This window comes from Salmo trutta, chromosome 14 (assembly GCF_901001165.1).
Source record: "Salmo trutta chromosome 14, fSalTru1.1, whole genome shotgun sequence".
Lineage (NCBI taxonomy): Eukaryota > Metazoa > Chordata > Actinopteri > Salmoniformes > Salmonidae > Salmo > Salmo trutta.
Genome location: NC_042970.1, coordinates 73,253,781 through 73,281,022, shown reverse-complemented (window position 1 = coordinate 73,281,022; position 27,242 = coordinate 73,253,781). Strand labels below are relative to the sequence as shown.

At 44.1% G+C, this 27,242-nt stretch overlaps 1 protein-coding gene across 1 annotated transcript; it reads left to right on the top strand.

Annotated features, from left to right (window-relative positions):
- The first annotated feature begins 6,614 nt into the window (after positions 1–6,614).
- Positions 6,615–16,958, top strand: LOC115147341 (filaggrin-2). The gene is made up of 2 exons (XM_029689542.1): positions 6,615–6,924; positions 13,357–16,958. Exon 2 carries the CDS (start codon positions 13,627–13,629, stop codon positions 15,274–15,276), a length of 1,650 nt encoding a protein of 549 aa, XP_029545402.1. The 5' UTR covers positions 6,615–6,924; positions 13,357–13,626; the 3' UTR covers positions 15,277–16,958.
- The last annotated feature ends 10,284 nt before the right edge of the window (positions 16,959–27,242 follow it).

The following is a 27,242-nucleotide window of genomic DNA, read 5'->3' as shown; positions in this document are numbered from 1 at the left end:
TCAAATCTATCACGGTAACGGGATTCGAGCTTAAGGGATCTGAAATGGACAATGACCCCAGCATACTTCCAAAGTTGTGGCAAAATGGCTTAAGGACAACAAAGTCAAAGTATTGGAGTGGCCATCACAAAGCCCTGACCTCAACCCTATAGAGAATTTGTGGGCAGAACTGGAAAAGTGTGTGCGAGCAAGGAGGTCTACAAACCTGACTAAGTTACACCAGCTCTGTCATGAGGAATGGGCCAAAATTCACCCAATTTATTGTGGGAGGCTTGTGGAAGCCTACCCAAAACGTTTGACCCAAGTTGAACAATTTAAAGGCAATGCTACCAAATACTAATTGAGTGTATGTAAACTTCTGACCCACTGGGAATGTGATGAAAGAAATAAAATTTCACATTCTTAAAATAAAGTGGTGATCCTAGCTGACCTAAAACAGGGAATTTTTACTAGGATTAAATGTCAGGAATTGTGAAAAACTGAGTTTAAATGTATTTGGCTAAGGTGTATGTAAACTTCTGACTTCAAATGTGTGTATATATATATATACCCATTTGCGACCAAGTTTCAACTTCCTGACTGATGTCTTGAGATGTTGATTCAATATAGCCACATACTTTTCCTTCCTCATGATGCTATCTATTTTGTGAAGTGCACCAGTCCCTCCTGCAGCAAAGCACCCCCACAACATGATGCTGCCACCCCTGTCCTTCACGGTTGGGATGATGTTCTTCGGCTTGCAAGCCTCCCCCTTTTTCCTCCAAACACAACAATGGTCATTATGGCCAAACAGTTCTATTTTTGTTTCATCAGACCAGAGGACATTTCTCCAAAAAGTACGATCTTTGTCCCCATGTGCAGTTGTAAACTGTAGTCTGGCTTTTTTATGGGGGTTTTGGAGCAGTGGCTTCTTCCTTGCTGAGCGGCCTTTCAGGTTATGTCGATATAGGACTCGTTTTACTGTGGATATAGATACTTTTGTACCTGTTTCCTCCAGCATCTTCACAAGGTCCTTTGCTGTTGTTCTGGGATTGATTTGCACTTTTCGCACCAAAGTACGTTCATCTCTAAGAGACAGAACGCGTCTCCTTCCTGAGCGGTATGATGGCTGCGTGGTCCCATGGTGTTTATACTTGCATACTATTGTTTTTACAGATGAACGTGGTACCTTCAGGCATTTGGAAATTGCTCCCAAGGATGAACCAGACTTGTGGAGGTCTACAATTTTTCTTCTGAGGTCTTTTCTGATTTCTTTTGATTTTCCCATGATGTCAAGCAAAGAGGCACTGAGTTTGAAGGTAGGCCTTGAAATACATCTACAGGTACACATCCAATTGACTCAAATTATGTCAATTAGCCTATGAGAAGATTCTAAAGCCATGACATCATTTTCTGGAATTTTTCAAGCTGTTTAAAGGCACAGTCAACTTAGTGTATGTAAACTTCTGAACCACTGGAATTGTGATACATTGAATTATAAATGAAATAATCTGTCTGTAAACACTTGTTGGAAAAATTACCTGTGTCATGTGTAACCGATGTGAAATGGCTAGTTAGTTAGCGGTGGTGCGCGCTAATAGCATTTCAATCAGTGACGTCACTCGCTCTGAGACTTGAAGTAGGGTTTCCCCTTGCGTTGCAAGGGCCGCGGCTTTTGTGGCGCGATGGGTAACGATGCTTCGTGGGGTGTCAGTTGTTGATGTGTGCAAGGGTCCCTGGTTCGAGCCCGGGTTGGGGCGAAGAGAGGGACGGAACCTACACTGTTACATTGATGCTGTTGACCCGGATCATTGGTTGCTGCGGAAAGGGAGGGTGAGTGTAACCGATGTGAAATGGCTAGTTAGTTAGCGGTGGTGCGCGCTAATAGCATTTCAATCAGTGACGTCACTCGCTCTGAGACTTGAAGTAGGGTTTCCCCTTGCGTTGCAAGGGCCGTGGCTCTTGTGGCGCGATGGGTAACGATGCTTCGGTGGGTGTCAGTTGTTGATGTGTGCAAGAGTCCCTGGTTCGAGCCCGGGTTGGGGCGAAGAGAGGGACGGAACCTACACTGTTACACATGCACAAAGTAGATGTCCTAACTGACTTGCCAAAACTATAGTTTGTTAACAAGAAATTTGGGGAGTGATTGAAAAACGGGTTTTAATGAGTCCAGCCTAATTGTGTGTAAACTTCCGACTTCAACTGTATATATCCAAAAAGGTAGAAGTTTGTGATGCTATATATAACCCCCAAAAGGGGGGAAGCATGTACATAAAAACAGATTAATGATATGGCTATAAGCATCATTTTGAGGATTATACATGTTTAAGATGTAACACATCACCTAATAGGTCAAAGTTAGGGATTTATTGACTAATCTCATTATTTTATCTAGAGTGGTTTATTTGAACACTCATGCCCATTGTGATTGATGAGTTTAGTTTGAATGTACACTGCTCAACAAAATAAAGGGAACACTTAAACAACACAATGTAACTCCAAGTCAATCACACTTCTGTGAAATCAAACTGTCCACTTAGGAAGCAACACTGATTGACAATAAATTTCACATGCTGTTGTGCAAATGGAATAGACAACAGGTGGAAATTATAGGCAATTAGCAAGACACCCCCAATAAAGGAGTGGTTCTGCAGGTGGGGACCACAGACCACTTCTCAGTTCCTGGCTGATGTTTTTGTCACTTTTGAATGCTGGCGGTGCTTTCACTCTAGTGGTAGCATGAGACGGAGTCTACAACCCACACAAGTGGCTCAGGTAGTGCAGCTCATCCAGATTGCACATCAATGCGAGCTGTGGCAAGAAGGTTTGCTGTGTCTGTCAGCGTAGTGTCCAGAGCATGGAGGCGCTACCAGGAGACAGGCCAGTACATCAGGAGACGTGGAGGAGGCCGTAGGAGGGCAACAACCCAGCAGCAGGACCGCTACCTCCGCCTTTGTGCAAGGAGGAGCAGGAGAAGCACTGCCAGAGCCCTGCAAAATGACCTCCAGCAGGCCACAAATGTGCATGTGTCTGCTCAAATGGTCAGAAACAGACTCCATGAGGGTGGTATGAGGGCCCAACGTCCACAGGTGGGGGTTGTGCTTACAGCCCAACACCGTGCAGGACGTTTGGCATTTGCCAGAGAACACCAAGATTGGCAAATTCGCCACTGGCGCCCTGTGCTCTTCACAGATGAAAGCAGGTTCACACTGAGCACGTGACAGACGTGACAGAGTCTGGAGATGCCGTGGAGAACGTTCTGCTGCCTGCAACATCCTCCAGCATGACCGGTTTGGCGGTGGGTCAGTCATGGTGTGGGGTGGCATTTCTTTGGGGGGCTGCACAGTCCTCCATGTGCTCGCCAGAGGTAGCCTGACTGCCATTAGGTACCGAGATGAGATCCTCAGACCCCTTGTGAGAACATATGCTGGTGCGGTTGGCCCTGGGTTCCTCCTAATGCAAGACAATGCTAGACCTCATGTGGCTGGAGTGTGTCAGCAGTTCCTGCAAGAGGAAGGCATTGATGCTATGGACTGGCCCGCCCGTTCCCCAGACCTGAATCCAATTGAGCACATCTGGGACATCATGTCTCGCTCCATCCATCAACGCCACATTGCACCACAGACTGTCCAGGAGTTGGCGGATGCTTTAGTCCAGGTCTGGGAGGAGATCCCTCAGGAAACCATCCGCCACCTCATCAGGAGCATGCCCAGGCGTTGTAGGGAGATCATACAGGCACGTGGAGGCCACGCACACTACTGAGCCTCATTTTGACTTGTTTTAAGGACATTACATCAAAGTTGGATCAGCCTGTAGTGTGGTTTTCCACTTTAATTTTGAGTGTGACTCCAAATCCAGACCTCCATGAGTTGATAAATTGGATTTCCATTGATTATTTTTGTGTGATTTTGTTGTCAGCACATTCAACTATGTAAAGAAAAAAGTGTTTAATAAGATTATTTCTTTCATTCAGATCTAGGATGTGTTGTTTAAGTGTTCCCTTTATTTTTTTGAGCAGTATATATTGACGCGAGCTGAATTGGGAAAAACACTTTGTTTTTCTTATACAATATATCTCTCTCAGCCCTGAGTGCTTTTTCTATGAAAAATGACTTGGGCTGCTGTCACGCCCTGACCATAGAGAGCCCTTGGTTCTCTGTAGTGTAGTAGGTCAGGGCGTGACTAGGGGGTGATCTAGTATGTCTATTTCTATGTTGGTGCTAATATGGTGCCCAATTAGAGGCAGCTGTTTATCGTTGCCTCTGATTGGGGATCATTTTTAGGTAGCTATTTCCCCACCTGTGTTTTGTGGGATATTGATTGATTGTTAGTGTGTTTGGGCACTACGTCCTCACAGTCTTTGTAAGTTTTGTTGTTTTGTTAGTTTCACTTAAATAAATATGTGGACCTATACTCACGCTGCGCCTTGGTCCGATCATTTTCAAGAACGTGACAGAATATCCCACCACACCAGGACCAAGCAGCGTGTTCACCAGGTAAAGTAGTTTTGGACATTGGAAGAAGTGATGGGTGGATGCGAAACCCTTCCTTGACGGCAGATGGAAGGTAATAATGGAGGACAGTGACGACGCCAGGGTTCATGGCCACAGAAATCCCAAGAACAACCCCAAGATTATTTTTTTTTGGGGGGGGGGGGGCACAAGGGGTGGCCGGTCGAGGAGAGTGCCAGAGCCCGAATGGCAAACTCTGGAGGAGCGTGTTGTCAGACCACGGCCACAGAAACCCCAAGATTTTTTTGGGGGGGGGGCACATGGAGCTGGCGGCTGAGCCGCGGGAAGAGTCAGAGACTGTCAGGGAGGCAATGGAGAAGTTGAGAGAGAGAGAGATGTGAGAGAGATGTTGTGTAAGTGTGTTCTGCTCAACATTCGACCAGAATATCCGGTTAGCAGTCTGGTGAAACCTGTGTCGGCTCCACGCATCAGGCCTCCAGTGTGCCTCCCCAGTCCGGTACGTCCTGTGCCTGCTCCTCGCACTCGCCCTGAAGTGCGAGTCCCCAGTCCGGTGCCACCTGTACCGGCTCCATGCACTAGGCCTCCATTGCGCATTGACAGTCCAGAGTTTCCGGCAACGTTCCCAGTCCAGAGCCTCCAGTGACGGTCCACGGTCCGGAACCTCCAGTGATGGTCCACGGTCCGGAACCTCCAGCGACGGTCCAGAACCTCCAGTGACGGTCCACGGTCCGGAGCTTCCAGGCAAGGCGTCCAGTCCAGCTCCAAGGCCGGAGCCTTCCTCTGTGCCGGTGGCCAGTCCAGGCACGGCGTCCAACCCAGCTCCATGGCCGGAGTCCTCCTTTGTGCCGATGTCCAGGCACGGCGTTCAGCCCGGCACGATGGCCAGATCCGGGATCTGGGCGGGGTCTATGACCTGCACCGGAGCCGCCACCAACACTAATCACCCCCCCCCCCCACCCTCCCCATTTGGTTTCAGGTTTTGCGGCCGGAGTCTGCACCTTTGGGGGGGGTACTGTCACGCCCTGACCATAGAGAGCCCTTGGTTCTCGATGGTGTAGTAGGTCAGGGCGTGACTAGGGGGTGATCTAGTATGTCTATTTCTATATTGGTGCTAATATGGTTCCCAAATAGAGGCAGCTGTTTATCGTTGCCTCTGATTGGGGATCATATTTAGGTAGCTATTTCCCCACCTGTGTTTTGTGGGAGATTGATTGTTAGTGTGTTTGGGCACTACGTCCTCACGGTCTTTGTAAGTTTTGTTCGTTTGTTTTGTAGGTTCACTTAAATAGATATGTGGAATTATACTCACGCTGCGCCTTGGTCCGATCATTTTCAAGAATGTGACAGCTGCATCCCAATGCACCCTGTTCCCTATGTAGTGCACCTTTTTTGACCAGAGCCCTATGGGGTGAAAAGTTTTGCACTATATAGAGTGCCATTTGGAACACAACCTTGAATTAAATAGCAGGTTGTAACTGATGTAATTTTAGTTGTGTGATGAGGCTGATGACCTCATCCTTGCGTTAATTCTCTCTATGCCCCCATCCTGGCTCTTTTATGCACACACCTATAATAACACACACACAATGCAATGATCCACTTCAATCACATATGGTATGTTATATCTTGTATCTTGCACACAAACACACCTTGTGAGGACTTTTTGGGGACGAACAATTGATTTCCATTAAAAATCCTATTTTCCCTAACCGCTAACCCTGAAAGTAATCCCAAACCCTAAATGTAAACCTGAATCCTAATTCTAACTGTTAAGCCTAAAATACAATTTTTGCAAGTAAAGCAAAATGGCCTCACTTCTCTGAATTTTTGTTGGTTTACTATTCTTGTGAGGACTTTGGTACTTACAAGTATAATAAAATGTGTACACACACGCACAGGTAGGCTAAACATGCTTTAGGCTATTTGTCTTCACCTCGCCCTTTGGGCAACCTAACCAAATCTTTGACCGAAATCTAATTCTGTCTGGCGCTAGTCACTTCAGATATTACTGGTCCGGTGGCCCGATCCTGCCAAATTGTGTTGCATCAGGTCGAAGCAATAGGGATCAGTACCGTGGGGCAAACGGGGAGCGCGCGCGCCAACAAAAAAGACGTGACGAGGCAGCCTATGAGCTGTTACGCAACCACTGACCCACTAACACACATTCTAGAGGGGAGAGGGAGAGAAACTGGAGCAAGCGCCCAACATAACAGTCGGGACTCAATGCAAAAGAGGGAGACACTGCTTCTAGTAAGCTACAACCAGACAGACTGACCTCAGAGCAAGTAAGAGGAGCTAGAGCTGCTCCCGAAAGCTTTTTTTAAATTCTCTCAGACAACTGAAACATCTAGCTATTTGACCATTTCTGTTGAAAGAAATAGAGGATACGAGCCAACTTCAACTGCGGAAGGCGATTGCTTTGTGTCCGGCATTGTGCATTTTTTGCTGGAGACACGTCACTTGTTCGTAAAAGGTGCGTTGGAGTCCTATTGATGTGCTTAATTCTGTGCGTAAATGTTCGATTGGTTTGAATGCTGGATAACGAATTATTTCGAATTTGATATTTGTTTAAAAGTGGAACACTGTTGCGGATTCAGATTCTCATTATGCTTTTAGGTATGGGTATTGTTCACATGCGGGCGACTCGCCCCTACCGGTAGACAGCCACTGTATGTGTGACTTTGAGTTATTTGTAGTCATTGTGGTTTATTTTAAACCAGTTCCCTTTCCCAATTATTCATTCATACTGTATATTCCTCAAGCTTGGCAAATTCTCTGTTTTAATCAAGGCATTGTATTGTAAAGTGTGGATGCTGTTGTAAAAAGAAGCCGATTCACATTGCTCAATGCGCTCAATGTCAGGTCGGGCGTTTTTCCCTCATGGTATTTGTTCAATGGATGGGTAGTAAATCCACTGTGCAATAGATTGGAATATCAAACCGTTTTGGGGGTTGGCCTCTTGCTGTGAAGAGCATTGTCTGGATTTATTGTAGTTTAAAACATGTTTTTTCTTTCTTTACTTAAAAATATTTGTTTCATATTTATTTAAATATTTGGTTTATTGACATGTTGCTAAATCTAAATAGCAGGTGTGTGACCTATATTTTATTTATGAAGTTGTCATTAATAGCGTTGATACGTCTAATAATATACAGGTAGGTTAATTATAGGCAAAGTATACTGAAAACGAATAGAACATTTTTTTTATTTCAGTGCAATAAATGGTCTACTGGTGCAGGCAAGTTATTGATTTCGTTCCTATCGGTGACCTCCTTTTGTCGTGTTGTAAGTCAGACCCTCAGACATTCCATGTGCCTGGCGAGGATGTTCGGCCGTCACGTGTAGCCTTTCTCTGGAACTTGGAACAAGAGTGATTACTAGCTATAAGTTGCATTTGCCTCCATGCTATGCAATTAGTCATTTTATGTGATAAATATTTGGTCAAAATTAGATGTCATGGAATTTTGGCATAAAGGATAGTTATAATCATGTTATTACACATCTATAAGCAGTCCATAGAGGTTTTTTTGGGGGGGGGCTGAGGGGTGGTATGGCATATGACATAATAGCTATGCACTAGTAAGCTACGCAGTAGAATGAGAGGAGGAAAATGAATAGAATCATGGTCTTTCATAAGGGCTGGGGGAAAGTTTGCAGAATGAATTCATAGACAAAGATCTGCAAGCATGTGCCTTGATATTTAACAATTAGGAATATCACATGTATTTATTTAAAAAAAAAATGTAATCTAGAGGTATTTGTATTTGATTGACCTGTTGCAAAGTAAAAGCAGGTGTTGCCAATCAAGACTTGTGCCCTGAGGTTTTCACCGGCCATATGTTTAATGTTTAACACGAGCCTGTACATGATTTCCCATAGCCTAAGCCTATTTATATATTTCTTGCAAAATCTGTACTAAAACAAAACACTCAAATCCTATTTAGATGGAATTACACCAATTATATCAGGTGGTTTAATTCTGGTATTTTCCGGCAGTCTGTATAAAGTTGCTTGTTCCCATAGGATCTTAATGAGACTAGCTCTATTGCGTAATTAAAATAATAACCAAAAACAGGGCTTGTGTGTGTTGAGTTGTCCAAGTCCAGGGCATGATGCAATAGAGGGAAACCCCTCAGTCGGCAGAGCTGCAGTCACTGAGCTTTTTAGGCTGCTGCCAGTTGGTCTGTTTACAGAACAGCCTTTCTTTCCCAATTTGAATATTGGTCAAACCAGTCTAACTCAGACTGGGGGAAAGCAGGATGTGTGGAAAGACTTAGAGCTACATTTTGGTCTACAACTCGGTTCACTGTAACATGAAACATAATCAGGAGGGCTTTTCTTTGACTTTGCCACACAGCCTCTTTGACAGAATTCTTATTAAGTGTGTACCTGCCTGGTACAAGCTGGCCATATATAAAAACACTAGAAGGCAAACGTTTTGAGGGTTCGTAGTACTTAGTTGACGCCACTCTTAGATTTAGCCTCTGTGGAATCTGAAGTAGCTGAACACTTTGGCTGCCCGACAGTGAAGTCACTTTTAGGGTACTTTAATCTAGGCTATAACCTTGAAGGATGCTTGGACTTACACCTAGCAAACAACACCCTCATTTTATTGCAAGTGAATGGAGAGCAGAAGTCCATGTTACAGTATTACAGATCTTTATGGGTAGGAAGTTGTAGAGGGATTAGAGATGTTCTATATTGGTCAGCTGGAACATATTGGCCTGTTCAAATGATGACAAGTACATCCTAAATGGACATTGATAAGGAACATTGATAAGGAACATTGAACATAAATAAAGTGCATTTCCCTAGTTGCAGATGGAAAAGAAGCCTAGTCCCCAAGACCATGTGACAGAGAGGACGACATGCTTAAATAGAACTCAGAGTTGACCTAGAATATCTCCCTAGATTCTAGGTGCCTTTTCTTAGAAGACAAAGCCAGAACCTAAAATGGAGGCGCCCTGACCGGCCTCTCCACCACATGTCCATTTATGTGGGTGGCTCATCATGTCTTGGAGATGGAGGGGAAAAGGGATGCTTTGCATTACTCAGTCTTGCCTTCAGGGGGTCAAAGGTGGTGGTGAAACGCCTGAGAACGGCTTTGGCAGTGCTAACATTTCCCATCCGTCTTTAACATCTCCCCCCAGCTAAACTCGCTGGTGGTGAAATCCTAGCTGTGAGTGAGTCATTCCTACAGCTTGATAATTGTGTGGGAAGCAAGGGAGATTCTGGCTTTTGAAAATCTTCAATGCTTTTTTCTTTGTATTATCCCTTTGGAATGATAATTTGGCTTTAGCATCCAGTATTTACTGCAATATTACAGAGAGAATTCAACCTCTAAAATGTACTCACCCTGACCTCCAGTGTGTAACCTGTAGGTGTGGCTAGTATTTCAGCATTAAGCAAGCTCTGCTTTGTAAACTTGTCACAATGACATTCAGAACACGAGCACATCAGCCCGGTCGCTCACAGCTCTATGAAATATGTTCTGTCGGATTTTGACATGGAACATGGGTGTGTGCCTTCTGACGTCAATATATATATATATATTTTTTTTCTTCACAAATGCATGCTGTTTATCGTCTGCATAGAGATAGAGTAGCATAGAGACCCCTCCCGGTGTCAAATAGAGTATCCAGGAATTCATGTTGCGTATCAATCACCAGGGGTTTTATAATCCGATTTTGCGTTGCTGACGTAGGCTATTCAAGTTAAAAAATATATGTTTTTTTTTACATCGTACCGCAGTGTCTGTAAAATTCCTTTAATGTCGTGTCCACCAATTGAATTCATCTAAGCCCTTCTCGCCAGCCTTCCTCCCCAATACCCCTTCTCTATCGCTCTATTTTTAGAGCGCACTGTAATCCCTCCCCCTCTCCATTTTCCTCCCTCTCCAGCTCTATTTACCTATTTTATGGCATGCAGTCAAAGGCAGAGAGCAAGCTCTGTTTAAATCAAATCACGTTTTTTTGTCACATGCGCCGGATAGAACTTTACCATGAAATGCTTACTTATGAGCCCTTTCCCAACGATGCAGAGTAATAATAAAAAAAACACAAGGAATAAAATACACAAGAATGAAGCTATATACAGGGAGTACCAGTAGTATATCAGTGAGGCAGATGAAAATGCGCAGCGCTCTGTTTTTAGGTCAGTGGGACACGGAATGGCGCTCTCTCTCTCTCTCCCTTCTTTTGATCGACGAGTGGAAACATTGTGACCTTCCTGACATTCTAGTTTTCAGTTTTCCCTCGCTACTTTGTTTTTAAAACATACTACACCCTCTAGTATTGTGTCTGGGTGAAAACCGAGACAGAGAAAGAGATGGCTCATCTGGTGGCTGTGGTGATTCCTTGGGGGAAAGAAAGACAGCAGAGCAAAATAGGAGGGAATTCCTATCTGGCTGTCTCTCACTGTGAAAAAAAGACAGAGAAAAGTGTCCTGGAAGGTGTAACCACTAAAACTATTATGCAAATGAGGAAAGGAGGAAGGGAGCTGCCGCTGTGAGAAAGATATACTGTAAACTAGTATTATTATGTAATAAAATGGTCATACTCTAGATTGTTATGATGAGGTTGAAGCTAGGTCAAGTTGTTATGATGAGGATGAGACTAGATCTATATTGTTATGAGGTTGAGACTAGGTCATGTTGTTATGACAAGGTTGAGACTAGCGTCTAGGTTGTTATGATGTGGTTGATAGCAGGTCAGGTTGTTATGAGGTTTATACTAGGTCAGGTTGTTATGATGTGGTTGATACCAGGTCAGGTTGTTATGAGGTTTATACTAGGTCAGGTTGTTATGATGAGGTTGATACTAGGTCAGGTTGTTATGAGGTTTATACTAGGTCAGGTTGTTATGATGAGGTTGAGACTAGGTCAGGTTGTTATGATGAGGTTGATACTAGGTCAGGTTGTTATGATGAGGTTGAGACTAGGTCAGGTTGTGTAACCCAGACAAGCTCTAGAGCCAAATGAAGTGGCTAGAAAGTACTCTACTTGTACTGAGTTCAGTTAGTGTGTCAGTGACAGATGGAGTAGAGACAGCTTTAGATTAGATCCCAAAAATAAAACCAGACCTTATTTAGTCTTACTTGAGCTATTGTTAGATATAGTGGTGGTAGCCTGATAGTGGTAGCAAAGACCAGAAATGAACAGATGAAATACCTAACATTAGAAACAATATTGAATCTATAGAATAAAGAGATAAGAAAACAATAACTGACCAAAAGCTTCTGTTACTGATCTACGGGTTTTCCTGTTTGACTCAAATTTGAATCAATAAGACAGCAACCAATCAGAACAGGCCATCATGATTACCTCAGCGTTCTGTTTGATCTGTTATCAGGATCACAAACGGCAACGGACTCTGTCAATGTTTTGACTGATGCAGTCTTGTTGGCTCAGGGAGTTGCTTCAGAAAAAAAGAATGAACTAGTAATTGTAACACAGTAATGACCTAGATAGATTATTACGTTGAATCCTCACAGATCTGTTTTTCTGGTGGAGAAATAGAAAATGTAGATAGGACACACTGTTAAGTGATGCATAATTAATGTCTCTGAATCATCAGCGCAACAGATCTAGAATTAGCGCATTTACGTTATGTAACATCTAGATGAGTCAACTGAACTGCGTATGCAGCAACACCACCGACCGATGTTGGTGACTTGTGAGAAAAGGGGATGTTGAGCAATGTTTCCCGTCGGTAGGGGCACAGAATGCACTCGATACATACTCGAATAACAAGTCAGCTTCAGGACATCAGCCCACTGTTATGACACATAGACAGACTAAGTTAGTGATTTGCAGAGGTGTATCTCTTTGAGTTGACCTCTTTGATGGATTATTGTAGACAATTGTGCCATAAGAGACCAATGTGACCTTATAGCTACATTTACAAATATCCCACCTAGCAACTGATAAAGGTTATAGAGGGACATTATTAGAGGTCGATACATAGACAGTTTGCCCTCCTTCCCTTCCTCCCTCCCTGAATGCCCATCGCTCAGTAACTGCAGCCCTGGCACTAGGTCAGACTGGCCCTCTTATGTGATTGTCTGATGCAGCGCTGTTACACAACACTGTACAGAGAGAGCTTTAGACGCTGCAGCTCAGAACCTCTCTTACCCACACCACCTGCCTATTTTTTTAATTTTATTGAACCTTTATTTAACTAGGCAAGTCAGTTAAGAACAAATTCTTACTTGCAATGACAGCCTTCCGGGGAACTGCCTTGTTCAGGGGCAGAATGGAAGATTTTTACCTTGTCAGCTCGGGGATTCGATCCAGGAACCTTTCGGTTACTGGCCCAATGCTCTAACCACTAGGATACCTGCCGCCTAGCACCCTCTGAGCAGAGTTGACCTATATTCCTGTGAGTGGAGTGGAAAGGGTACTGGTCGTGCCGCTGCCCTACTCACCCTCCCTCTCTGTATACACCCAGGCTGGCCCACCCGCCTTCTCCTCCACAGAACTCCAATAAGGGTTACGTCTAGCAAAGTAAAGTCCTTTTGAGTATGAGGGATTGTGAAAGGTGATCAAAAGGAATGTTCAGATTCAAATCCAAGATGAAACATTTCTTACATAATGTTATGATTATGTCATAGTAGCTCGTATACTTTCTGGGCACAAGCAAATGGTGACATGCCAGTGTATGAGTGATGGCAGATCCATTGCAGTTTGGATCAAGTGTCAAATTCGCAGTTATGAAGTCATGTGAACTCAAGAATACCCTGAACTAATCACATCATGAGTTTCTAGGTCTGTATGTTCTGTCTCGATCATCACCATTGTACAGTAACATTGAAATACATTGAGTGCCTAATGTATGTCACAGTGGGAAGGCATAGTATTTATGGTAACTAATGAATGTTCTCTCTCTTATTCTCTCTCTTTCTATAGTGCGTTTCCTCTTGAGCGATCCCAGCCTACAAGAAAAAGTCTTCCAGTAGACCAACTGACCTACTTCACTTCTGCATCCTAGAGACTTCAACGATTATAGAAGAACCTACTGTGAAACTCAGATTTCACAAAACTTTGTCACATAATTTAACCAATGAGGTTCAGCCTTAGAGAAGCACAAATACCTCACCCCGAGTTTTTCGCAGATCCTGCGACTTAAAGAGAAAGTTAATACAAATAAGTCCTCTCCCTTACCCCCATTTGGCCTTAATGCCAGATCACCAATCTGGTCAAAAGGACTCAACAATGGAAAGCCTGAATCTTCACTTTGCATCTCCCAACAACAACAACGACCTGGACATAGACACATACTCTAACTACAGCGAGAGCCTCCCGCCACTGTCTCCCAGACCCGGTGACGATGACGTCCCGCGCCGCCAGACCAAAGGCGGCTCAAAGAACAGCATGTCCAGCCGTCGCAAGCGGGAGTTCATCTCCGACGAAAAGAAGGACGCTTCCTACTGGGAGAAGCGGCGCAAGAACAACGAGGCGGCCAAGCGTTCCAGAGAGAAGAGGAGGATGAACGACATGGTGCTGGAGAACCGTGTGATGGCGCTGAATGATGAGAACAGCCGCCTGAAGACGGAACTCCTGCAGCTGAAGCTTCGCTTCGGCCTCATCAGCACTGCTTCCTACATGGAGAAGAGCCAGCAGCTCTCCAACAGCGGAAATGGACAGTCCAGTGCTGGTAACCCCTACTTCTCCAGTAGCGGGTACTCCAGTGCCTGTGGTAACACTCTGCTGAACTCCGACTCGTCCGAAGCAGAACAGTCCACAAGAGGGGAACGCCACACCCCACTCCCAAAATACTCCCCAAGAGGATCCCTCTCCGACGGGTGCATGTCTGACGACTCCTCCAGCCCTGAGCCCATGGGCTATGAGATCAAGATGGAGTCCAACGACACTGACATGGATGCTGGTCTCCCCACTGGGATCTCCTTCAACGGTGGCCACCAACACAGGTCCCAAGAGGCCGACTGTGCCATGGACTTCCACCACAACCACCAGAACGACTACCACCAGGAGTCTGCCAGCCCAGCACCCCAGCAGGTAGCGGCCCCAGCCCAGAGGAGTGTGATCCAGATGTACCGCTCCCCCAGCTCCTCCTATATGGAGAGCCAGAACCAGAGGCAAGCAGAGGACATGGAACAACAACAGTCCCAGGTCCAACAAAGCAGACAGTCCGAGAACACAGAAACCATCACAGAGGAGGTCCAAAGGTACCGAGCCCGCGAGGAGCAGCAAAGACATCAGGAGACACAGAGAAGCCAGTACAGCTCTTATCAGACCCAAGATGACGGCCACAAGGAAGGATTCGCCCCAGAGCTCCTCCACCACAGTAGAGAAGAAGGCAACAAGTCAAGCCACTCCTCCAACCAGCACCACATCAACAACGCCTATCTCAGTACCCTGGATGAGGAGGAGCCCCCAGTGCTCACTTACGAGGGCGGCCCCAGGGCCGGAGAGGACTACTACACAGAGTCCCACTCTGGGAAAGACACTTCATCCAGTGATGGTGATCAAAGGAGCTCAGACAAAGAAGGTGGTTCCACTAGCGATGACGAGTCACCGTCATCTTCCGAGGTCGGAAGCTACAACCAGAGGGCGACATCACAGATGTCGGTGCCACAGAGTCAGAGTGGAGACGATCAGGCCACCTACCTGCCCCACAAGCTCCGCCTGAAATACAGAGCGCTGTCCAATCAGGGGGAGGCGCCAAACAGAAGCCCCGCCTCCTCCACATCCCCCTCCCCCTCTCATCCCCAGCATCCCTACCTGGCCCTGCCTAGCAACCACCAACATGGCGGCCATAGCAATGGGGAAAACAAAGAGGCAGAGAACGAGTCAGAGTTCTGCTAGCAGAGGGAAGCAAGAGAAAGAGGTGTGGAAGGAATACTAAAAAGGAATCCAGCGCAGGGAGGAAGAATAAGAGGTGTGAATAAGGGAGCACCAAAGACTCTTTGAGATACTGCGACCAACAACCAACCTCAGTTTTGCTTCACCTACCACTATGCCAACAGACTCCTCTTCGATGATGATGATAATAACAAGGACAGTCAAAGTGATGTTCACAATCACCACAGACAGATTCAAAATACTTGGTTCACTGTGTCACCATGTTTTTATATGGACCCTTCCCTCACTCCATCCATTTATCCAATCCATGAACAATGATAATAATAGATCACTTATTGATTCAGCAAATGTGATGGAGTGAAAATAATGAGGGGAATGGAATAAATGGAACTCACATTTTGTTTCCTTCGGGAAAAGACAAACATCACATCACAATGGAAGGTTAGAATAAACGTTAAAATGGAAGGCTGTTTTCAGGCTCTGGTTTGAACTCTCAAATGGCCAATTGCTTTGTGGGTGGTAAGGCATTCTGGGAACATTCCCATGACCAAAGAAACACGTCCAACCCCCCTGACAATGAGTTCCATTCTTCCTCCCCACCAACAAAACAGCTGTACCAGTTTCCGTTACTCCCTAAACACCTATCCCTGCTTTATGCAGAATAGGACACCCAATCATTTTTCAAGCACTTGGATTGTACATAACTGTGATATATAAAATGTACATATATTTAAATATATTTTACAAAGAAAAAAATGAAAAACAACAAAAAATAACAAGGAGAAATGGAAGTGGAAAAAGAAAAGTTATCAGTCTGTCCTTGTGAGAAAGTGTTTGTACAGTCCGTTCTCAATGTCAATGAAATGCCTCAAGTTGTTTTCTGAAATGTCTGTATGAACCACCGCTTTAAGAAACTCTTTCTTTTAGATTCCATGTCACTAGCAAATGCCTGGAGCAACCTACCGTCAATTGACCTTTTACTGACCTCTTACACACATACAGAAAGCCCCTGTTAAGGCCAGTTATGAACATATCACAAGACTACACACTACACTTTTTGATCGGTAAAACCATGAATACAAAAGCACATTGCAATCCAGAGCTCAAACAAATTCTCAATTCATTAGACTTACTGATCATAGGAATCAAGTAGTAATTGCACTTGAGAAGCAATGGGGAAACTACTCTCTTCTCACTCAGAGGTGCCTCTACTTTTCATAGGTCAAAAGAACCAATCCCCAATCTTGGCCTTTACATTGAGTTGCTTTATCAGCTGTGGATCATACAGGCTGTACTAGTTAAACGTCTCACAGCCACGTGCCTGCCTACTGGCCGTTCTGTATAAATGTAAAGTTCTCCATCTCTCTTGGATACTGTTATTATTATTATTTTATTATTATTTTCTATTTTATTCAGTTCTTTTGGGGGGTTATTGTGTTTTTCCGTCCCCTTGTATCTTCCTGATTGTGATACTGTAATGTATGTATTTTACCCATGTCCCTATCCCTTGACATTTGTACTCTGTGATATTGTTCAACGTTTGTGGTTTGCCGGATGGTTAAGGAAATTGATTGTCCAGAAATGGGTAATGCAATGGTTATAATGACAACAACTCATTCTGATTGTTGAAAGATTGAAAACATTGAAAAATAAAAGGATGTTGAAAAAGACATTATAAATGAAAAGTATTGTTTCATGTGATTTTTATACTTTTGTTGCGCTCTTTCTGGTCTAATGGTGAAACATCATTCACACAAACACGTGATAAATTGGTCATAAATGGAACACCACTGAAATTGAGGGGGAAAAATATATTTCAATTAAGTTGGCAGATGACTTATGCAGTTTAAAAGTAGACATATATGACATATAAAACATATACATGTAGAAAACACCCCAAAATAGGATTTATTACAGGACACATCTGAGCACAGAACACACTGATCATTTCGACTCTGTCCTGTACTCCTATAAAAACAGCTACAAATCTGCAACATAAATATCTTCAGTATTTTAGTGTTCCTCCCCTCTTCTCCTCTGTCCATTCCTCCCTTCGTCCAGTACTGTACCGAACAAAACTTTTAAAACGAGGCCGTCAAAATCTACACAGATACAAACACAAATAGCTTCAGTATTCTAGTGTTCCCCATCTCTCCTTCTTTCCTCTCCTTTCTCCCTCCCATCGTTCCTGGCAAAGAGGATTAATAGTAATGTGAGGAGCATCAGTGTGACACACAAGCGCACTGTGTCCCAACGGCCAGAAATACACAAACACACACACACACACACACACACAAGCACACTGTGTCCCAACGGCCATGCCAGTTAGGGCACCGGAATCTAGCATCCATGATGTAACCGTGGTGACCTACTTACTCATGTCATAAACTCTAAACTCCACCAACGGACACACACACAAGCCGCCGGGCGGCAGAGTCCTGAGTACAACACATAAACACACACTAAGCTACTACACACTCTCACACTCTAGTCAGTAATCACATAATGGGTGAGAGGCTTTTGCTCCTCAACATTTTGCAGAAAACTTTTGGGTTCAGTTTATATAATAGTGTTGCTACAGTGCATCATCTGTCTCTTGATAAACAAATATGCCTAACACAGTTATAATATAGTACACTATAGGCCCAGGCTTCCTGTTATGGAAATATCCACATAAACTAATTTGGCAATAGTATAAAGCTCATCTCTAAATAGATGAACCTTTTACTGCAGTGGGTTAAATCAGGGTCACACCTAGTGTTTCTTTTCCGTGTTTATTTAAGTCTACACCTCACACACATGGTTATGGGCTTAAAAACAGAAGACACCTGTACCATGTCAGATATACAGTTGAAATGTATTACATTTAGAGTTTGCATCCCAATATTATACTATATATACACATCACAGAAGACTGAAATATAACAAAACCGTTTGACATAGAAACACCGGATTTTCGGCTGCTTTTAAAAAATAATGTTTATGAATTATGAAAAATATGAATAACATTCCACCCATGAGGCCACTAGGTCATTTGACTGCAGGAAAGGGCTACTACATGTAATTCACACATCTTACAAAGTGACATAATATATATTTTACAGTAGATTTAGGCTGTTATGGAAATATCCACATAATCCATCTCATGAGAGAATAAACTAATTTGTCACTGTTTATATATCACTGCATCAGCTATAATATAAAGGTGTGTCTCTTTGTAAAGAAATACATCTACAGAATGAGAATGTCCACAGAGCCCTATAATCATGAGTTATTACTGTAAGCTCATTGGTCTCAGGTCAGGTTATGCTGTACAAGGTGTGTCTCTTTGTAAAGAAATACATCTACAGAATGAGAATGTCCACAGAGCCCTATAATCATGAGTTATTACTGTAAACTCATTGGTCTCAGGTCAGGTTATGTAACACCATAGATGCTATGCTGTACAAGGTATGTCTCTTGATAAAAACTAATATGTCTAGTGAAGTGCTACATATCTACACCTACTTATACACATACACCCTATATACTGTACAGTATATACACACCACACACACACACATATATATATATATATATATATATATATACAGTGGGGAGAACAAGTATTTGATACACTGATGATTTTGCAGGTTTTCCTACTTACAAAGCATGTAGAGGTCTGTACTTTTTATCATAGGTACACTTCAACTGTGAGAGACGGAATCTAAAACAAAAATCCAGAAAATCACATTGTATAATTTTTAAGTAATTAATTTGCATTTTATTGCATGACATAAGTATTTGATCACCTACCAACCAGTAAGAATTCCGGCTCTCACAGACCTGATAGTTTTTCTTTAAGAAGCCCTCCTGTTCTCCACTCATTACCTGTATTAACTGCACCTGTTTGAACTCGTTACCTGTATAAAAGACACCTGTCCACACACTCAATCAAACAGACTCCAACCTCTCCACAATGGCCAAGACCAGAGAGCTGTGTAAGGACATCAGGGATAGAATTGTAGACCTGCACAAGGCTGGGATGGGCTACAGGACAATAGGCAAGCAGCTTGGTGAGAAGGCAACAACTGTTGGCGCAATTATTAGAAAATGGAAGAAGTTCAAGATGACGGTCAATCACCCTCGGTCTGGGGCTCCATGCAAGATCTCACCTCGTGGGGCATCAATGATCATGAGGAAGGTGAGGGATCAGCCCAGAACTACACGGCAGGACCTGGTCAATGACCTGAAGAGAGCTGGGACCACAGTCTCAAAGAAAACCATTAGTAACACACTACGCCGTCATGGATTAAAATCCTGCAGCGCACGCAAGGTCCCCCTGCTCAAGCCAGCGCATGTCCAGGCCCGTCTGAAGTTTGCCAATGACCATCTGGATGATCCAGAGGAGGAATGGGAGAAGGTCATGTGGTCTGATGAGACAAAAATAGAGCTTTTTGGTCTAAACTCCACTCGCCGTGTTTGGAGGAAGAAGAAGGATGAGTACAACCCCAAGAACACCATCCCAACCGTGAAGCATGGAGGTGGAAACATCATTCTTTGGGGATGTTTTTCTGCAAAGGGGACAGGACGACTGAACCGTATTGAGGGGAGGATGGATGGGGCCATGTATCGCGAGATCTTGGCCAACAACCTCCTTCCCTCAGTAAGAGCATTGAAGATGGGTCGTGGCTAGGTCTTCCAGCATGACAACGACCCGAAACACACAGCCAGGGCAACTAAGGAGTGGCTCCGTAAGAAGCATGTCAAGGTCCTGGAGTGGCCTAGCCAGTCTCCAGACCTGAACCCAATAGAAAATCTTTGGAGGGAGCTGAAAGATCGTATTGCCCACCGACAGCCCCGAAACCTGAAGGATCTGGAGAAGGTCTGTATGGAGGAGTGGGCCAAAAACCCTGCTGCAGTGTGTGCAAACCTGGTCAAGAACTACAGGAAACGAATGATCTCTGTAATTGCAAACAAAGGTTTCTGTACCAAATATTAAGTTCTGCTTTTCTGATGTATCAAATACTTATGTCATGTAATAAAATGCAAATTATTTACTTAAAAATCGTACAATGTGATTTTCTGGATTTTTGTTTTAGATTCCGTCTTTCAAATTACAGACCTCTACATGCTTTGTAAGTAGGAAAACCTGCAAAATCGGCAGTGTATCAAATACTTGTTCTCCCCACTGTACATACATATATATATATATATATATATACACACACACACACACACACACGTGTATATATATATTTTTACCCCCTATTACATCATGATTAGATTTTTCGTATACGATCATCAAGGGTCACTAGCTCTGAAACAGTAACGGATTTTACGTGACCGACTGGGATCCGTCCCAGAATGCACCCCACCACAGCGCGGATAACAAATTATATAACAGCTTGGATGAAAAAAAATGCCTCTAGAGGAATTTGAGTAGGTTGGCACTTCAGTTGGAACATGCTGCCGATGTAGAGAGATAGCACAAGCTCTTCCTTTCACTGGGATGTCAGGAACAAGATGATATTTCACAGTATGGTTACGTGATAAACATTATAAATAGACTATTAGCAATTATGAGTAAGTTCTCAATAAATGATGTACAATAATATCAATCAATCGTTCTCAAGTGCCATCTACAAGTCACTTTGATGCGGTGGTAATATTTCACAGTATTCTTACATGATGAGAATAACAGTGACTATGACTAGCTAGTATTTATAGGTTCTGTTATTAATAATTCACTACTTGAAATAATATAAATGAAACAGTCCAAGTGCCATTCACAAGTCAATACAGCATGATATTTATAATCAATCTGTTGGGAATATGGTAATATATACCCTAAAAAGGTGTATTACATAATACATTCTATAACAAGCCTTGAACATAATTACAATAATCAAATCATTGCGTAATAAGCAAACATGTAAATGCAAGTCATTGCCTAACCACCACAACCATTAACCACTAATTTCCTGTAAAAAAAAAAGAATAACATCACATAGTCTTCCTCCATCTTCTATCAGTGAATCTATAGATACAGGAGAGATCTTAAGACCTAATGGTGTTCTGTGCATCTGTTCAGGAATACAGACACCCTGCTGTTGGTGATTAGTTACCAGAGAGCTATGGGCTCTATCCTAGCTTGTACATTTCCCCTCTGGCTGGGCTTATAGATGTTGCCACGGCAGCCAGTCAGTCATAGCAAGGCTTTGTCCCAAATGGTGTCCTATTCCCTATATAATCCATATGGTTCTGGTCAAAAGTAGTGCACTACATAGGAAATAGATTGCCGTTTGGGACGTACTCAAGGTGACATTCCGTAGAAAACCGCAGTGCTTTGTGCATGTAAGTATCGATAGACTCTACTGGTTCACTTCCCTTCTCGCTCCCCCTCTCTTTTTTTCAACCCTTTTTTTTCAAAAGCTGTAGTATGTAGAAGCAGCTCAATGGAAAGTAGGTCATTAGGGAGGGGCAGAGAGGAGGATGAGGGTTGAGGGAAGAGAAGGGGAATTCAGAGTGAGGAGTGGAGAGGGAGGGAGGGAGGTTACGTCACATGCCTCTGCAGTGTCAACTCGGACAAACTCATCAAAGCAGCACACGCGCACACGCACGCACGCACACACGCACGCACACACGCACGCACACACGCACGCACACACGCACGCACACACGCATGCACGCACACACGCACGCACACACGCACGCGCACACGCACGCACACACGCACGCACAAACGCAAGCACACACGCAAGCACACACGCAAGCACACACACACCAATGACTCAACCCCTCTTAAACACAGCCTCCTCACATTGTACATAGACAAATCACTATGGGTAGAACTACCTAATGCCAGAGGCCACAGACCTTGTTGACTTCTTGCTATTGTTACTGACGTAACTTCAGCTGAAGTAAAAGCAAAACAAAACGTGGGAGTCTTTGATGTTCACACTGATGCCATCTGATAAGCTCGTGCATGTTTTTCGTGCACGTTTTGATTAGGCTTGAAGGAAAGAAACTTGAGCGGTTTGAAGCTAAGGGCAAAAGGTTGTAAGGAGGGCCACCATTTTGGTGCAAAGACGTGTCATCATTGTAGAACAGGCAGGTTGACGTTTATTGTCATGAGTCTTGTTCTGGAGTAAGAACTGAGCAATTTCCCCTTAGATAGCCAATTTTGACTTTGCAACTGACCTATGTAGAAAAAAGAAGGAAGGGAAGTCCTGCTAAGGTACACAATAGTAGGTTTTTATAGACAGAAGGTAAAAGGGGTGAATTGGTAATCAAAAAGAAAGTGCCTTTATTTGCATGGCATGTTCAATGGAAACAAAGTTTAAAAACTCCGACACGTTTCAGCTGATGACCTTCGTCAGAAAAATTGGCTATATTGTAAAAATTCATGAGATTCTTTTTTGCTTTTTAGTCTTAATTTAAAGTTAGGGTTAGGCATTAGTGTTAACAGTGTGGTTACGGTTAGATTTAAAATCAGATTTTGTGGCTGTGCCAACTAGTGACCACTCTGCAGAGCTGCCTCCAGAACAAGATTCATGACAAAAAACAGTAACCTGTGTAGAACAGCCACAGGTGGGATTTGAAATGGTTGCCATGACCAGTAGCAGGAAATAAGGTAATAGGTCTACCACTGTCCCGCCCTGTTACCCTGGGATACGCAGCACTAGAACACTGTTTCCTTTCATGAAGAAAGATTCTATTCTGCTATTTTTATACTCTCTCTCTCTCTCTCTCTCTCTCACACACACACACACACACACATGTGTACAGTAGCCTATAATATAGCATTAGTGGCCCTGGTGTGGTTTCTGGGCTTCCGGTCTACCCAACTTCCTGTCTGGAAATACAGTTTAATACCGTAGAACACAATGCAGCTCTGACTGTAGGTTGTGTGTGTGTGTGTGTGTGTGTGTGTGTGTGTGTGTGTGTGTGTGTGTGTGTGTGTGTGTGTGTGTATGTGACTGCAGAGTGTATAGAGGTCCGCCCCTCGGCGAAGCCAAGCCAATGCAATGGGTCTGGGTCTGAGCCTGTGGTGAACAACACAACCCAGAGTTACATAACCAGCACTCTGATGCTGGATGTAGGTCAGAGGGGAGGGAGGGATGGAATGAGGAGGGAGGCAGGGAGGAAAAACACAGAGTGTTAACACTCTATGTTGGTGAGTGAGTGAGTGAGTGAGCGTGGAGGGGGTGAGGGAGTTAGTGAGTGCGTATGCATTTTGGGTTTCTACATGTTGTATGGGTGTGACTCGATGCAGGAAAGTAAATTAACCACAAGTAAATGTTGTACTCTGTTCTATCTCTCATATTTCCCTCCTTCTAATCTAAACCGAAGCGTGTTCTCTCAAATCAACAATCTTTGCCACTGCCTCATTTTACATGTGACAGGGGGGTGTGTTACGCAATAGTTACTTCTTTCCACAACCAACAGTTTCCACTCTCATCTGGCTGTCAGGTCATCTGGCTGTCAGGTCATCAGGCTGTCAGGTCATCAGGCTGTCAGGTCATCTGGCTGTCAGGTCATCAGGCTGTCAGGTCATCAATCAATCAAATGTATTTATAAAGCCCTTTTTGCATCAGCAGATGTCACAAAGTGCTTATACAGAAACCCAGCCTAAAACCCCAAACAGCAAGCAATGCAGATGTAGAAAACTCCCTAGAAAGGCACGAACCTAGGAAGAAACCTAGAGAGGAACCAGGCTCTGAGGGGTGACCAGTCCTCTTCTGGCTGTGCCGGCTGGAGATTATAACAGAACATGGCCAATAATAATCATAGTGGTTGTAGAGGGTGCAACAGGTCAGCACCTCAGGAGTAAATGTCAGTTGGATTTTCATAGCCGATCATTCAGAGGTTGAGACAGCCGGTGCGGTAGAGCGGGAGGGAGAGAGAGAGAGAGAGAGAGAGAGAGAGAGAGAGAGAGAGAGAGAGAGAGAGAGAGAGAGAGAGAGAGAGAGAGAGAGAGAGAGAGAGAGGGAGGGAGAGAGAGAGAGAGAGAGAGAGGGAGGGAGAGAGAGAGAGGGGGAGGGAGCGAGAGGGTTAGAAAACAGCAGTTCCGGGACAAGGTAGCACGTCTGGTAAACAGGTCAGGGTTCCATAGGTCAGGTCAGGGGTGGCTGGCACACACACACACACACACACACACACACACACTGTGGCCCCGTCCAACGACGGTCATGTTGCTAGTCATTTCCTCCTGGGTCCTAATGGTCCTACTGGTTAGAGAGAGGAACATGTCAACATGACTCAATTATTCAGTCAAACGGATAGGAAACAAACTTTACAGTGATCGGAGAGGAACACTGTGGAACTGTTTTGTATACTGAGTCAGAACCATTCCTTGCTAGCAAACGTTCAACTGTTATAAATTGTATGAATTACAACAAGTTAATAAATCCCGATACCCTTAGTTGCTTAGTTTCACATCCTGCTAATTTCCAATCTACTAACTTTTGTAAAAGCTTTATTTTCTAATTGTAGCATATAAGCTTCAGTAATAAAACATCAAGTCCTGGTCAAAAGTGGTGCACTGTAAAGGGAATAGGGTGGCATTTGGGACACACTCTTGGTGTAGTGTAGATGTGGGTCAGGGAGGGTTGGGGTTGTTATTGTGTAGAAATAGAGACATGCCTCTCCAACATGCGTGGCTACATGCCTGTCTGCTGAGCAGTTGAGCTTACCCCTGTCTGCTGAGCAGTTCAGCTTACCCCTGTCTGCTGAGCAGTTCAGCTTACCCCTGTCTGCTGAGCAGTTCAGCTTACCCCTGTCTGCTGAGCAGTTCAGCTTACCCCTGCCTGCTGCCTAGCACCTCCCATTCCCCCAAACAGTTTTCTGTAAGAATTAGGTTAGATGGCTACACTCCTAGAACCTAAAATGGTTCTTAGGCTGTCCCCATAGGAAAACCATTTGAAGAACCCTTTTTGGTTCCATGTAGAAGCCTTTACACAGAGGGTTGGAACCAAAGCGGGTTCTAACTGGAACCAAAAAGGGTTCTCCTATGGGGATAGCTGACAAACCCTTTTGTAACCCTTTTTTCTAAGAGTGTAGGTGTGTGTCTGGGGGTGTTTGTGTAAGTAGCTGTGAGGCTTAGACTGGCTGTTTTCATAACACAACCAATACTGATAGAAAGGAGGAGAGAGAGAGAAGGAGAAACAGTAAGAGAGAATGAAGGAAACTAATGGGGAGAGGGAGATGGAAAGGGAGAGAGAGAGGGAGAGAGAGGGGTAGAGGGGTACAGTAGAGGTAGAGAGAGAGCGGTAGAGGTAAGTAGAGGGAGAGAAAGAGATAGGGAAAGAGGTAGAGGGAGAGAGAGATAGTGTCTCATAAAAGCATTAAGGAGGGTAAGGCCTTGGGGGAGGGAGGGGCAAGGGGATAGATGGGAGAGGGAGGAGGAGGGGGGGATAGAAGTGCTCAGTGGAATGTAGGTCAATCTTGGCCCTTCACACACAAACACCCCTTCAGGGCCTATATTGACCTTACAGTCGACAGATCTCCATGACTGTCTATTACATTAAGGGAAAGAAAAGGGGAAGAGGGGGAGAAAAGAGGGAGGGGGGAGAAAGACCTTAACCAGGCAACCCTCATCAGGCCTTACATTTTATCGGAGATGGAGAGGCATTAACTTTCTGTGACACTATGGACATAATCTGGAAACACTAAAACCAGCACGCCAGACTAAAAAGCATTTTGACTCTAACACTTTCAACTTAATGTGGGAGTGGGATCAAAAAGGACAGCGGGTGGCAGAGACTTGAGACTGCAAAAATAGAACTAGGGGAACAGGAAGTAGGCCACTGGGCTAACTGCTGGTCTGTGTGTGTGTGTGTGTGTGTGTGTGTGTGTGTGTGTGTGTGTGTGTGTGTGTGTGTGTGTGTGTGTGTGTGTGTGTGTGTGTGTGTGTGTGTGTGTGTGTGTGTGTGTGTGTAGTATGTCATGGAGAGGCACTAACACCATCCTAGGTATGTTGGCATTTACAGATCCAACACATAATACTCACACAGTGCCCATTCCCTGCCTACTGCCTCTAGGACTGCCAATCAACTGTATGTTCTACTCTGTCACTACAGCAGGAAAGTGTTTAGAGAATGACCCAGTTCTGTCATTCCAAACATTGATTTGTGTTTTTACGTTTTAGAACATATTACTACTATATGTTTGTATATGGCCTATACCAGGTTCTCCAACTCTGTTCCTGGAGAGTAAACCTCCTGTAGGTTCTCTTCAACCCCAGTTGAAACTAACCTGATTCAGCTTTTCAACCAGAAAATTATTAGAATCAGGTGTGCTAGATTAGGGTTGGAGTGAAAACCTACAGGAGTGTAGCTCTCCAGGAACAGGGTTGGAGTGAAAACCTACAGGATGGTAGCTCTCCAGGAACAGGGTTGGAGTGAAAACCTACAGGATGGTAGCTCTCCAGGAACAGGGTTGGAGTGAAAACCTACAGGAGGGTAACTCTCCAGGAACAGGGTTGGAGTGAAAACCTACAGGATGGTAGCTCTCCAGGAACAGGGTTGGAGTGAAAACCTACAGGATGGTAGCTCTCCAGGAGCAGGATTGGAGAGCCCTGGCATATACACTGAGTGTACAAAACATTAACAACACTTTCTTAATATTCAGTCCTCAACTGGCAGCTTCATTAAATAGTACCTGCAAAACACCAGTCTCAACGTCAACAGTGAAGAGGTGACTCCGGGATGCTGGCCTTCCCGGAGTCGGTCGAGCAGGTGGATCTAAATACATAACTTTCATGGCTCTACAAGAAACAACGCCACCTACGAACTTCCTTAAACCTAAAATAGGTAAAAAAAGTAATTTTGTGTGGAAGTCAAACAATTGTTTTATGTTGGCGGCAGAACGGCAAAATCAAGCCCTTTACACAGCAACTCTCCCCTTGTCTATAGGAGGAAAGAATGCTGTTTAAATGGCCCAAATGTTGATTTAGACTTTCACAAATTGGATAGATTTTGACTATC